This window comes from Taudactylus pleione, unplaced genomic scaffold (genome assembly GCF_031769625.1).
Source record: "Taudactylus pleione unplaced genomic scaffold, aTauple2 ptg001907l, whole genome shotgun sequence".
Lineage (NCBI taxonomy): Eukaryota > Metazoa > Chordata > Amphibia > Anura > Myobatrachidae > Taudactylus > Taudactylus pleione.
Genome location: NW_028286304.1, coordinates 549995 through 565878, shown reverse-complemented (window position 1 = coordinate 565878; position 15884 = coordinate 549995). Strand labels below are relative to the sequence as shown.

The following is a 15884-nucleotide window of genomic DNA, read 5'->3' as shown; positions in this document are numbered from 1 at the left end:
TATATACACATTGCTACACCAGTGTCATAACCATGAAATAAGTAGCAGGGTGGTGATAGTCCAGGGGTCAGCAGCACATAACATAGTACATAACCGGATGAGCAGTGACTGACAGTACAGGACATTGCAGGACATGGTATACACACATTGCTACACCAGTGTCATAACCATGAAATAAGTAGCAGGGTGGTGATAGTCCAGGGGTCAGCAGCCCATAACATAGTACATAACCAGATGAGCAGTGACTGACAGTACAGGACATTGCAGGACATGGTATATACACATTGCTACACCAGCGTCATAACCATGAAATAAGTAGCAGGGTGGTGATAGTCCAGGGGTCAGCAGCCCATAACATAGTACATAACCAGATGAGCAGTGACTGACAGTACAGGACATTGCAGGACATGGTATACACACATTGCTACACCAGTGTCATAACCATGAAATAAGTAGCAGGGTGGTGATAGTCCAGGGGTCAGCAGCACATAACATAGTACATAACCAGATGAGCAGTGACTGACAGTACAGGACATTGCAGGACATGGTATATACACATTGCTACACCAGCGTCATAACCATGAAATAAGTAGCAGGGTGGTGATAGTCCAGGGGTCAGCAGCACATAACATAGTACATAACCAGATGAGCAGTGACTGACAGTACAGGACATTGCAGGACAAGGACATGGTATATACACATTGCTACACCAGCGTCATAACCATGAAATAAGTAGCAGGGTGGTGATAGTCCAGGGGTCAGCAGCACATAACATAGTACATAACCAGATGAGCAGTGACTGACAGTACAGGACATTGCAGGACATGGTATACACACATTGCTACACCAGCGTCATAACCATGAAATAAGTAGCAGGGTGGTGATAGTCCAGGGGTCAGCAGCACATAACATAGTACATAACCAGATGAGCAGTGACTGACAGTACAGGACATTGCTGGACATGGTATACACACATTGCTACACCAGCGTCATAACCATGAAATAAGTAGCAGGGGGGTGATAGTCCAGGGGTCAGCAGCCCATAACATAGTACATAACCAGATGAGCAGTGACTGACAGTACAGGACATTGCAGGACAAGGACATGGTATATACACATTGCTACACCAGTGTCATAACCATGAAATAAGTAGCATGGGGGTGATAGTCCAGGGGTGAGCAGCACATAACATAGTACATAACCAGATGAGCAGTGACTGACAGTACAGGACATTGCAGGACATGGTATATACACATTGCTACACCAGCGTCATAACCATGAAATAAGTAGCATGGGGGTGATAGTCCAGGGGTCAGCAGCACATAACATAGTACATAACCAGATGAGCAGTGACTGACAGTACAGGACATTGCAGGACATGGTATATACACATTGCTACACCAGCGTCATAACCATGAAATAAGTAGCAGGGTGGTGATAGTCCAGGGGTCAGCAGCCCATAACATAGTACATAACCAGATGAGCAGTGACTGACAGTACAGGACATTGCAGGACATGGTATATACACATTGCTACACCAGCGTCATAACCATGAAATAAGTAGCAGGGTGGTGATAGTCCAGGGGTCAGCAGCACATAACATAGTACATAACCAGATGAGCAGTGACTGACAGTACAGGACATTGCAGGACAAGGACATGGTATATACACATTGCTACACCAGCGTCATAACCATGAAATAAGTAGCAGGGGGGTGATAGTCCAGGGGTCAGCAGCACATAACATAGTACATAACCAGATGAGCAGTGACTGACAGTACAGGACATGGTATATACACATTGCTACACCAGTGTCATAACCATGAAATAAGTAGGGTGGTGATAGTCCAGGGGTCAGCAGCACATAACATAGTACATAACCAGATGAGCAGTGACTGACAGTACAGGACATTGCAGGACATGGTATATACACATTGCTACACCAGCGTCATAACCATGAAATAAGTAGCAGGGTGGTGATAGTCCAGGGGTCAGCAGCCCATAACATAGTACATAACCAGATGAGCAGTGACTGACAGTACAGGACATTGCAGGACAAGGACATGGTATATACACATTGCTACACCAGCGTCATAACCATGAAATAAGTAGGGTGGTGATAGTCCAGGGGTCAGCAGCACATAACATAGTACATAACCAGATGAGCAGTGACTGACAGTACAGGACATTGCAGGACATGGTATACACACATTGCTACACCAGCGTCATAACCATGAAATAAGTAGCAGGGGGGTGATAGTCCAGGGGTCAGCAGCCCATAACATAGTACATAACCAGATGAGCAGTGACTGACAGTACAGGACATTGCAGGACATGGTATATACACATTGCTACACCAGCGTCATAACCATGAAATAAGTAGCAGGGGGGTGATAGTCCAGGGGTCAGCAGCCCATAACATAGTACATAACCAGATGAGCAGTGACTGACAGTACAGGACATTGCAGGACAAGGACATGGTATATACACATTGCTACACCAGCGTCATAACCATGAAATAAGTAGCAGGGTGGTGATAGTCCAGGGGTCAGCAGCACATAACATAGTACATAACCAGATGAGCAGTGACTGACAGTACAGGACATTGCAGGACATGGTATATACACATTGCTACACCAGTGTCATAACCATGAAATAAGTAGCAGGGTGGTGATAGTCCAGGGGTCAGCAGCACATAACATAGTACATAACCAGATGAGCAGTGACTGACAGTACAGGACATTGCAGAACATGGTATACACACATTGCTACACCAGCGTCATAACCATGAAATAAGTAGGGTGGTGATAGTCCAGGGGTCAGCAGCACATAACATAGTACATAACCAGATGAGCAGTGACTGACAGTACAGGACATTGCAGGACATGGTATATACACATTGCTACACCAGTGTCATAACCATGAAATAAGTAGCAGGGGGGTGATAGTCCAGGGGTCAGCAGCCCATAACATAGTACATAACCAGATGAGCAGTGACTGACAGTACAGGACATTGCAGGACAAGGACATGGTATATACACATTGCTACACCAGCGTCATAACCATGAAATAAGTAGCAGGGTGGTGATAGTCCAGGGGTCAGCAGCACATAACATAGTACATAACCAGATGAGCAGTGACTGACAGTACAGGACATTGCAGGACATGGTATACACACATTGCTACACCAGCGTCATAACCATGAAATAAGTAGGGTGGTGATAGTCCAGGGGTCAGCAGCCCATAACATAGTACATAACCAGATGAGCAGTGACTGACAGTACAGGACATTGCAGGACAAGGACATGGTATATACACATTGCTACACCAGTGTCATAACCATGAAATAAGTAGCAGGGTGGTGATAGTCCAGGGGTCAGCAGCACATAACATAGTACATAACCAGATGAGCAGTGACTGACAGTACAGGACATTGCAGGACATGGTATATACACATTGCTACACCAGCGTCATAACCATGAAATAAGTAGCAGGGTGGTGATAGTCCAGGGGTCAGCAGCCCATAACATAGTACATAACCAGATGAGCAGTGACTGACAGTACAGGACATTGCAGGACATGGTATATACACATTGCTACACCAGCGTCATAACCATGAAATAAGTAGCAGGGGGGTGATAGTCCAGGGGTCAGCAGCACATAACATAGTACATAACCAGATGAGCAGTGACTGACAGTACAGGACATTGCAGGACAAGGACATGGTATATACACATTGCTACACCAGCGTCATAACCATGAAATAAGTAGCAGGGTGGTGATAGTCCAGGGGTCAGCAGCACATAACATAGTACATAACCAGATGAGCAGTGACTGACAGTACAGGACATTGCAGGACATGGTATATACACATTGCTACACCAGTGTCATAACCATGAAATAAGTAGCAGGGTGGTGATAGTCCAGGGGTCAGCAGCACATAACATAGTACATAACCAGATGAGCAGTGACTGACAGTACAGGACATTGCAGGACATGGTATACACACATTGCTACACCAGCGTCATAACCATGAAATAAGTAGGGTGGTGATAGTCCAGGGGTGAGCAGCACATAACATAGTACATAACCAGATGAGCAGTGACTGACAGTACAGGACATTGCAGGACATGGTATATACACATTGCTACACCAGCGTCATAACCATGAAATAAGTAGCAGGGGGGTGAAAGTCCAGGGGTCAGCAGCACATAACATAGTACATAACCAGATGAGCAGTGACTGACAGTACAGGACATTGCAGGACATGGTATACACACATTGCTACACCAGCGTCATAACCATGAAATAAGTAGCAGGGGGGTGATAATCCAGGGGTCAGCAGCACATAACATAGTACATAACCAGATGAGCAGTGACTGACAGTACAGGACATTGCAGGACATGGTATATACACATTGCTACACCAGCATCATAACCATGAAATAAGTAGCAGGGTGGTGATAGTCCAGGGGTCAGCAGCCCATAACATAGTACATAACCAGATGAGCAGTGACTGACAGTACAGGACATTGCAGGACAAGGACATGGTATATACACATTGCTACACCAGCATCATAACCATGAAATAAGTAGCAGGGTGGTGATAGTCCAGGGGTCAGCAGCACATAACATAGTACATAACCAGATGAGCAGTGACTGACAGTACAGGACATTGCAGGACAAGGACATGGTATATACACATTGCTACACCAGCGTCATAACAATGAAATAAGTAGGGTGGTGATAATCCAGAGGTCAGCAGCACATTACATAGTATAGAACCATGAAATAAGTAGCAGGGGGGTGATAGTCCAGGGGTCAGCAGCTCATATTTGTCTGAAGCTAGTTCTTTTACTGGTAAAATTTCGCGGGCTCTGACCTATATAGATGATGCTTTAATAGATTCAGCTTTGGCCATTTCCTCCAGACGCTCTATGGCTTAAACCATGGAACGCAGACTGAGTCCAAGCATGCTTTAGAGGCATTGCCTTTTGAAGGAGGTTTTCTGTTTGGTCCTGAACTAACTAAAATAATTTCTCAGGTCACGGGAGGCAAAAGTCCTTACTTTCCTGTATCAGCACCAAAACCAAAATCTCTAAGGTTTCATTCCTCTCGGACCCAAGGCAGGAGAAGCTTTCTGGCCTTCCGGGGTACGCCTAGGGGTCCCTGTAGAGGTGCCTTCAGGGAGTGTGGTGTCGCTGGCACACGTCGCCCTGCTGCTAAGTCAGCAGGTCAATCCCAATGACTGTCACGGGATTGGGATGACCTCTGGTAGGAGCCCGCTTACTCAGATTCCTGAAAACTTGGATTCAATCCAACCTGGATTTTTGGATAAGTGGACTAGTAATCGGGTTACATTTTAGATTTGGTAGGTTCTGTTCCAGAAAGATTTTTTCCCAGTCCTCTCCCTGTGGATGGTTGCAGAAAGGCGTCTCTCATACAGGCAATTTCTACGCTCTCCGATTCCGGAGTAATCTGGTTCCGGTACTACAGCAAGGCCTGGGGTTCTACTCCCATCTTTTTTTAGTAGACAAACTAGACATTTCGTTTCGTCCCATTCTCAGCCCCAAGGGGTGAAATCCTTATCTCCACTTGGAAAAATTTAAGATGGAGTCTGTAAGGTCAGTAATTGTTCCATGGAGGAAGGGGAATTTCTGGCCTCCATGGATATCAAAGATGCCTACCTCCATATTCCTATATGGAGGGGTCATCAACATCTTCTGCGGTTTGCAGTGGGGCACTGGGATTTTCAGTTCCAGGCTCTGCCATTTGGTTTGTCCACCGCTCCCAGAGTCTCTACAAAGGTTATGGCACACATGATCTCTCTACTCAGCGGTGGGGGGGTCAATGTGTTGGCTTATCTGGGCGATTTATTGCTAAGTGCACCTCCAATAGTCCTATTGCAACAACATTTTCAGATTACCTTAGACATGCTCCAGAGATTCGGCTGGATCTTCAATTTTCCCAAATCAAATTTAGATCCATCTCGGAGGATGGTATTTTTGGGTCTTCTCTTCGACACCCAGTGTCACAGAGTGTTTCTTCCACAGCCAAAGATTCAGTATCTTCAATCCAAAATAAGGAACATTTTACAGATGCCTCATATCTCAGTCCTCAGGGCTATGCAGTTACTGGGAAAAATGGTGGCTTCGTTCGAAGCCGTTCCTTTCACCAGATTCCATGCCCGTCCACTATAAAACCAATTGCTTCATCAATGGGTAAAGTCAGACCCTCGATTGAACAGGTAGATGTTCAGATTATCTCAGCAGACCCATCAGTCACTCCTATAGTGGCTGCAGGATACAAATCTGAACAGGGGTTGCCAGTTGTCAATAATAAATTGGATCATTGTCACCATAGATGCCGACCTAACAGGCTGGGGGCGATGGTTCTAGACATGCACCCACAGGGTCTTTGGTCTGTCCAGGAAGCTTCTCTTTCCATCAATATACTGGAATTAAGGGCGATTCTGTATGCATTGGTTCAGGCTCAATCCCATCTAAGGAGCCTACAAATCCAATCAGACAATGCCACGGCAGTTGCTTATATAAACAAGCAGGGTGGCACACACAGCTGGCGAGCAATGAGGGAGGTTTCTTACATCCTTCATTGGGAAAAAAGTTGGATTAAAGCTATTTCGGCAGTTTACATTCGAGTGGTGGACAACTGGTAGACTGACTTCTTAAGTCGCTACAGTGTGCATCCAGGGGAATGGGAATTACACCAGGAGGTGTTGGCGGAAATAGTTTCCAAATGGGGGTCTCCAGACATAGATCTAATGGCTTCCCGTCTCAACAAGAACCTTCCAAGGTACGAATCTCTGTCCTGGGATCCTCAGGCATTTCTGATGGATGCCATGACAGCACCTTGGGTGTTTCGGCTGGGATACATCTTTCCTTCTCTGGTAATGTTACCATGGGTAATTCAGCGGATTTGATCAGTGCCGGTCATTATGGTGGCTCCAGACTGGTCACACCGTCATTGGTACGCAGTTCTTCGGAACATGTTGCCAAATGTTCCGTATTGTCTGCCCCTGCGTCCAGATCTGTCACTTCAGGGTCCATGCCGTCTCCCCGATTTTCCTCGCTTGGCTTTGACGGCATGGTTTTTGAATCCAACATCTTGAGGGCCAAAGTGTTTTTAGAATCTGTTATAAAAACCATGAATCAGGCTCGCAAATCAGTCACTTCACAGATTTATCATCGGCTATGGAAGATCTATATTTCTTGGTGTGAACGACACATGTTTAAACTTGAAAGGTTCAGGGTGTCTCGTCTTTTGTCTGTTTTGCAAGATGGATTGGTTAAGGGTCTTAGATTGTCTTCCCTTAAGGGACAAATTTTGGCCCTGTTGATCCTGTTTCAAAGGAAATTGGCCTCTATTCCTGAAGTTCAGACCTTCTCGCAGGGAGTTCGTCGCATACAGCCTCCTTATGTCCTGCTGGTTCCTCCTTGGGACTTGAATTTGGTTTTGGAGGCACTTCAAAAGGCTCCTTTGAGCCATTGGAATCTGTAGAATTGAGATACCTCACTTTGAAGGTTGTTTTTGTTTTGGCCATTGCCTTGGCCAGAGGAGTATCTGAGTTAGCGGCTCTTTCTTGTAAATCTCCGCTTCTCATTTTTCATGAGGATAGTGTGGTGTTACGCACTAGACCTTCCTTTCTCCCAAAAGTGGTGTCGGCCCTCCACATGAACCAGGATATCCAGCTTTTCGCCAGGACTCAGTGACTTGTGAAGCTTCTTCCTTCACACTGTTGGATGTGGTGCGTGCGTTAAGCATTTACTTGGAGCGCACTGCTTCTTTGAGGCGTACGGATTCTTTGTTGGTATTGATTGATGCACCAAAATGAGGCTGGCCAGCCCCGAAAGGATCCTTCGCTAGATCATCCGTACACACTTTTACAAAATGTTACTGCTTCCATACTTTTGGAGCAAGGAGACGCCAGTGTTGGGCAAAAAATTATTTGAGCAGCTGGTTCCGATGCCCCCCCCCCCCCCCCCCCTTCAATTGGTTTGCTTTGGTAGATCCCAGAGGTAATGGCCTTCCCCAGATGAATGAAAAAGGAAATACGATTATTACTCACCGTAAAACCTCTTCCTTGGAGTCCATCTGCGGGATGCCGGGATCCCTCCCTTGTTTGGTCTCATACTAGTGACCTGTTGGGTTTCTGGTTTTTCTCAGTTCTTCCGTGGGTCCTGCTCCGGCTTTGCTAAACATAGACTGAGGTTCTAGTGGAAGGGGAGGGGGTTATATAGGGGGTGGGAGCCAGTCTAATTAGTAAGTGCCCGATTACACAGCTCACTATACATAACCCAGAGATAATGGCATCTCAGAGATGGACTCCAAGGAAGACATGTTTCGCTGAGTGAAAATTGTATTTTTATAGGTTCAGAAATGGAATCTTAAAGCAGAGTGTGTTAGAAGATAGAGGGTGTGAGGGTAGGGGGGAGGAAAGACCAAATAAAACAAAAACACTATCTGGCATCCAGGCCGGTCTTTCCGGGACAAAGTGAGCCTGGTGCAGGCAGATGGCGGAGGAGCAGACGGCTGCAGGTGGAGTGCTAAGGTCCAGCGGTGACCACACATGGCTCTCAGGTTATACAGACTGCTGGAGATTTAGTGAAGTCACCGCTGTCCTTCTGTAGTAGGGATTGATGTTTGATTGTTCTCCTTCTGTAGTAGGGATTGATGTTTGATTGTTCTCCTTCTGTATTAGGGATTGATGTTTGATTGTTCTCCTTCTTCAGTAGGGATTGATGTTTGATTGTTCTCCTTCTTCAGTAGGGATTGATGTTTGATTGTTCTCCTTCTTCAGTAGGGATTGATGTTTGATTGTTCTCCTTCTGTAGTAGGGATTGATGTTTGATTGTTCTCCTTCTGTAGTAGGGATTGATGTTTGATTGTTCTCCTTCTGTAGTAGGGATTGATGTTTGATTGTTCTCCTTCTGTAGTAGGGATTGATGTTTGATTGTTCTCCTTCTGTAGTAGGGATTGATGTTTGATTGTTCTCCTTCTGTATTAGGGATTGATGTTTGATTGTTCTCCTTCTTCAGTAGGGATTGATGTTTGATTGTTCTCCTTCAGTAGGGATTGATGTTTGATTGTTCTCCTTCTTCAGTAGGGATTGATGTTTGATTGTTCTCCTTCTTCAGTAGGGATTGATGTTTGATTGTTCTCCTTCTGTAGTAGGGATTGATGTTTGATTGTTCTCCTTCTGTAGTAGGGATTGATGTTTGATTGTTCTCCTTCTGTAGTAGGGATTGATGTTTGATTGTTCTCCTTCTTCAGTAGGGATTGATGTTTGATTGTTCTCCTTCTTCAGTAGGGATTGATGTTTGATTGTTCTCCTTCTGTAGTAGGGATTGATGTTTGATTGTTCTCCTTCTGTAGTAGGGATTGATGTTTGATTGTTCTCCTTCTGTAGTAGGGATTGATGTTTGATTGTTCTCCTTCTGTAGTAGGGATTGATGTTTGATTGTTCTCCTTCTGTAGTAGGGATTGATGTTTGATTGTTCTCCTTCTGTAGTAGGGATTGATGTTTGATTGTTCTCCTTCTGTAGTAAGGATTGATGTTTGATTGTTCTCCTTCTGTAGTAGGGATTGATGTTTGATTGTTCTCCTTCTGTAGTAGGGATTGATGTTTGATTGTTCTCTTTCTGTAGTAGGGATTGATGTTTGATTGTTCTCCTTCTGTTTAACGGCAAAATTATCATTTTCTGTATCACTCCATAGGGGACACAGGCAGAGACCACGGGTATAGGCAGGAGCAGGAGGAGTCCGGCCACCACCTAGTTCAGCTTCTTCTCCCAGCAGATCCGGCCCCTCCCCTCGCTTGCCTGTGCCCTGGTGGTCTACCTGGCCCCCCGCTGTCAGCACCACCTGTGGTCTCCCACACGGGGAGGGGCTTATATTGCCGCCCTCTGTGTACGCCTTTAGCCTCTGGAGAAGGGATCGCTGTGACGTATTCCTGCCTCCCTGCTGGGGTAGTCAGTATGGGGAGGGGCTTATATTGCCGCCCTCTGTGTACGCCTTTAGCCTCCGGAGAAGGGATCGCTGTGACGTATTCCTGCCTCCCTGCTGGGGTAGTCAGTATGGGGAGGGGCTTATATTGCCGCCCTCTGTGTACGCCTTTAGCCTCCGGAGAAGGGATCGCTGTGACGTATTCCTGCCTCCCTGCTGGGGTAGTCAGTACGGGGAGGGGCTTATATTGCCGCCCTCTGTGTACGCCTTTAGCCTCCGGAGAAGGGATCGCTGTGACGTATTCCTGCCTCCCTGCTGGGGTAGTCAGTATGGGGAGGGGCTTATATTGCCGCCCTCTGTGTACGCCTTTAGCCTCCAGAGAAGGGATCGCTGTGACGTATTCCTGCCTCCCTGCTGGGGTAGTCAGTATGGGGAGGGGCTTATATTGCCGCCCTCTGTGTACGCCTTTAGCCTCCGGAGAAGGGATCGCTGTGAGTAGCCATATACTGTGTCCATGCAGAAGTCACTATCTTTATCAGGTGTTAGTGGCCACTTGTTAATTCTCGGCCGGAGGAGACCATAAACCCCCCCTGTGTAGGCATTGGGTAGTGGTGTAGGGTCATTGTACTGAGACTAACGTGTTCCTGTGCTTCTCTCCCTGCAGGAAGTCATCACTAATGAACATGTGGTGGCCATGATGAAAGCCGCGATCACAGACACGGAAGGCCTGCCCATGTTTGTAAGTCACTGATTGCTATAATCGCCTGAGTGTGCAGCACAGACTCCTTACCCCCGGGGAGGTGGCACAGTGATGGGCACAGCTATGGTCACAGCTATGGTCACGGATTCCACCCCTCTGGGCACATTTTGTGTGTCTGTCGTGGACCTCCTCTTAGTGCTTCGGATACACACTGAATATTAGCGCAGGGACGGGGCGTGTCCTTGTGTCACGTCCCCAATTACAGAGGTGCTGGGCTTCCCCCAAGCTCTTCCCTCACTGTGAATAAATGCTGTGCGCATGCCCACGACAACTATTCACCCGGCTGCGATCGGAAAATGCAACTTATCTGAGCCGAGGGACACTGTGGCCCGCAGGTGGGATTAGCGCAGGGCAGGCTGCTTTATAGTGTATGGTAACACTGGCACCACATATTAGCCTCCGTATGGTGATACTGGCACCACATATTAGCCTCCGTATGGTGACACTGGCACCACATATTAGCCTCCGTATGGTGATACTGGCACCACATATTAGCCACCGTATGGTGATACTGGCACCACACATTAGCCTCCGTATGGTGACACTGGCACCACATATTAGCCTCCGTATGGTGATACTGGCACCACATATTAGCCTCCGTATGGTGATACTGGCACCACATATTAGCCTCCGTATGGTGATACTGGCACCACATATTAGCCTCCGTATGGTGACACTGGCAACACATATTAGCCTCCGTATGGTGATACTGGCACCACATATTAGCCTCCGTATGCTGATACTGGCACCACATATTAGCCTCCGTATGCTGATACTGGCACCACACATTACCCTCCGTATGGTGACACTGGCACCACACATTACCCTCCGTATGGTGACACTGGCACCACATATTAGCCTCCGTTTGTGACACTGGCACATATTAGAGTATGGACAATGTGCGTTATATACATTGTGCACACTGGCTTAGGCGGCATGCTCGGTATAGATAGCAAAACACTGGAGTTGTAGGTAAGCCAACCGGTATGCCTACAGCTCTGAATCCTGGCCCTTGGCTCTTCGATGCCATGTAACAAGTGAGAGTCACAGCCAGAAGTGATCCAATCCTTGTGGCACAGAATCTTTCAGGACAAAATACGCTGCCAATAAATGGTCTTCATTGGGGTTTTAGGCTATGACCTTAGCTTAGATACAGCGGTAATAGGCTGGGACACTTACTTTAGCTGTAGGTAGCTCTGTGTTCTCTGAGCACGATCTGTCTCATCCTAATAATACATAGCAGGAGAATTATTTCTCTTTAGTGCTGAATAGAAAAATGCTTATATGACACAGAACAGAGTTAGAGAGTTTATCTGCTGAACTGTGGTGACCTAATATCCTCTATTTTCTGTCCAGGAGCCTAAGATGACCCGTTCTAAGCTGAAAGAGGTGGTGGAGAAAGGCGTGGTGAGTATCCATGACTAACACCTGAGCTGCACCGGTAACTGGACGTCTTGTGTGTATAACGCCTGAGCTGCACCGGTAACTGGACGTCTTGTGTGTATAACGCCTGAGCTGCACCGGTAACTGGACGTCTTGTGTGTATAACACCTGAGCTGCACCGGTAACTGGACGTCTTGTGTATATAACACCTGAGCTGCCCCGGTAACTGGACGTCTTGTGTATATAACACCTGAGCTGCCCCGGTAACTGGACGTCTTGTGTATATAACACCTGAGCTGCCCCGGTAACTGGACGTCTTGTGTGTATAACGCCTGAGCTGCACCGGTAACTGGACGTCTTGTGTGTATAACACCTGAGCTGCATCGGTAACTGGACGTCTTGTGTATATAACACCTGAGCTGCCCCGGTAACTGGACGTCTTGTGTATATAACACCTGAGCTGCACCGGTAACTGGATGTCTTGTGTGTATAACACCTGAGCTGTAGGCCGATGCACCGGTAACTGGACGTCTTGTGTGTATAACACCTGAGCTGTACCGGTAACTGGATTTCTACTTCAGGGTCCATAGGGGGTCCACAGGGTTGACCTTGGGGTATAGGTTGGGAACCAAATCCGGGCACCACGCAGTTAAAGCTTTTAGCTCCCAGGATGCACTGGGTCCACTCTCCCTATAACCCCACCCCCAAGCCAGAGGCACCTCAGTTTAAGTTGGTGCCCGGCCGGAGTCGGGTCACCGTTAGCGCAGGGGGAGCTGATTAGCAGCCCCTAAGCTTATTTTATTTTTTTAGGGACAAAGTTTTTTCCATGGACTTTGGACTCTTCAGAGCGGCAGCGTCGGACTGTCCATAGGACGTCTAAGCTGCCGCTCCGTCACCCCGCTGGCGCTGAGACGCCAGTACAGATCTGGGGATCTCAGCGGGACCCCAGAGTCTGTACTAGCCGGACTCTGCGGGCGCCCAGGACTGCTGCCGGATCCACGGGGAGCAGGTAAGGTCGCGGATCACCGCTTGCGGTGATCCGCGCATTTCAAATGCAGTCCTGTGCCTCCGGTCTCAGGGGACAGACCGGAGGCGCCGGCAGTGGCGGCGGGCCCCCCATACCCCGTGTGTCCACTAGACCACCAGGGACTTAACGATCGGTGCAGGGAGCCGGCGTCCCGGGGGTTAATAGCCGGCCAGGGGAGGCAGCCTTCCCTGTTACAGCGGCTCCTCCCCTCAGCTCAGCGCGCCTTTCAGTATCCATAGTCTGGCGTCGCTGAGCTGCTTCCTCCGCGGGCCACGCTTCCTCTGAGGTCTCCAGCGGCCATTTTATCTCTGTGGTGCAGCAGAAATCTCTCAGGATGGCAGTGAGTCCAGTCCCCCTGCGTACCTCACCATCAGGTCAGTGTACACAGCGCTGTAGCCTTCCCAGACACTGACTCTGGGCAGTTGAATGCAGTGTAATAGTGCAGTATATTATATGACATGTTTATGTATATATGTATATATCTGCATTGTATGTGACTTATGCTAGTGCTGACTGTACTTTATTCTCTCACCTGTCAGTGTATATCTATCCCTTTTCTTTATCTGCCCTAATACAGCTGTACTTAGGGTGGTTCTGAGACCTCACATTTATATACTTGTTAATATTTGTGTGGTTTGTCACATACTGTTGCGTGCTGCATGTTGCCATATTTTAGATGGAACTGTGTGTTGCATACGCTGAAAATGGGTCCCTGCAGCTAATTTTTGGCATCAGTCAGGACCAGTATAGTGCTGCTTAATATTTCCGCCAAGATTGGTCAGATATGTCTGACCAGGAGATAGAGCGTTATACTGCACCCATTTTTACTATCCTGCAAGTCATGTGCTGCAGGTGTTAGTGCGGAGGATTTGACTCATAAAGGGTTCTGTATGTGGCGTCATCTGGTGCCGGCCTCTTTCACGACCCCCTTGGGCGGTTTGTTTTCTCGGGATCCTCTCAATTGCGGATTGCCGGGCGGGCCCCATTGTTGTACCTCACTTGGGGTTACTTCACCATACTGCCCTTTTCATCTCAGGGTATCTCGCAGCTTCTTGCACTCTTCCCCTGTGACACAGACTACCGCTCCCTGCAGGGGTTTTTCGCAGTATATGAATTCCCCCTGGTGCCACAATAGTCTGTCATTCCCCTTGCAGGGATTACCACAACAGCCACCCTGGGTGGATGTCGTTTTCTACGAAACGCTAATTGGCGTGGTTGACGCCCTGTGGTTACTTCCCAGTTGGCTCTGCCGTGAACTGGGTACTGTTTGGGGCTCTTTCCCTCTTACACGGGGGGAAGCCTATTTCAGGTATTATTATCCCTGCTTTAGGGCTGGTAGCAGGTCCATTCTGGTTAGAGTGAATGTTGACCTGCACCTGTATCATACACCCTCAGTATTGCGTGCCTTCGGGTTACCTGTTGCTGACTAGCGGGTGGATCGCATAGCGGGACTCTGGCTGTTGCCAGATAGGAGGTGTTACAACAGTGTTTGGCCTCCTGTCCCAAATTCCCTGAGGGTCATCACGAGCCCCTCCTGGGGGGGATGGGCGTGTTACTCGTCTGATTACAGACGTTACTACGCCTCCCATTCCTGCGTGGTCGGATTCTTCGGATCCGTAGGTGGTAACTCTGCCTGAAATCAGTATACTTGCTTTCAGGAGTTGTTACCCATCCTACCATGGCTATAGCATGGTTGGTTAATACTATTGCATATTGGGTTGATGCATTTGTAACGTTTTTTCCCCTCCAACACGTCGGGGGTTCAAATGTATTTGGTCGCTCACGTAATATATGCTGTTGTCATAGGTGGAAATGCCTATATTGGATACCAGTCTCCTAACTTTCAGAGTTCCGGCTGCGACTGTATCCTCCGTAATACCCTATGGCTGCGCTCTGGGAATGCAGAGGTGCAGATACCATCTTTAGGGTTGATATTGTTTGGTCCTGACCTTGACAAGATTGTAGTAACATTGGCAGTATTACTAACGACAAGTTTACCGCTTTCAGCTATGCCCACTACAAGGCCTCAGACTAAGTCTGTTAAGTCTTTTTTGTCCTCTGGGTCAGCCTAAAGGTCTGTTTCTTCGTAGACTGTCGGCATCTACAAGGGCCGACATATCCAGTACCGAGCAGGCCTGGACTGCCAGCCGATCCTGCTTCTGAACCTACGGATATCTCTTCAGTCTGACGGGACAGGCCTACAACTGGGAGATACCGATTTTCTCAGTTCGCCCGGTATTAGTGTCAAGTTGCCGCGGCTACGTGGGTAGGAGGGTACGCCCTCTTTACAAGGGCCTTACAGATCCAGAAAGCTATGCAGTTGTTGCGGTAAGCGGAGCTAATTAGGCCATCCCCACTATCTCAGTGAGGGACTGGTTGTTCTGTTTTCTGTCTGGTGCGGTGGCTGAATGGTCCTCTTTGGCCTATTCTCTGTCTCAATTCCCTGAACCAGTTCCTAAAGCTACCTGGGCTCAGGAGGAAATCCCTATGCTCCATCATACGATGTTTGGAACCTGGGGACTTTAGGGTATCACTGGATATACAGGACGCGTGCCTACGGGTACTTACAGAGACCTTTCCTCAGCATGGGCTGAGGTTTGCTGTATCACAATTTTTCGGGCTCTGCCTGTTGGGACTGTCCTCAGCCCCACAGGGGTTTACCAGCGTTTTGGATTTTCTGACAGTTCTTCTGTTCAGTATATCCCAATGCTCCTGTACCTGGACGGCCTTCTGCTCTTAGCGGGATCACCGG

At 47.8% G+C, this 15884-nt stretch overlaps 1 protein-coding gene across 2 annotated transcripts in view; it reads left to right on the top strand.

Annotated features, from left to right (window-relative positions):
• The window catches only part of GON4L (gon-4 like), a 224257-nt gene that overhangs the window by 33142 nt on the left and 175231 nt on the right, over positions 1-15884 (top strand). For both annotated transcript variants that reach the window (XM_088465207.1, XM_088465208.1), the window contains exons 4-5: positions 10627-10701; positions 12079-12129. In XM_088465207.1, coding sequence (XP_088321333.1) covers positions 10627-10701; positions 12079-12129 — 126 coding nt within the window. The remainder of the gene's footprint in view (positions 1-10626; positions 10702-12078; positions 12130-15884) is intronic.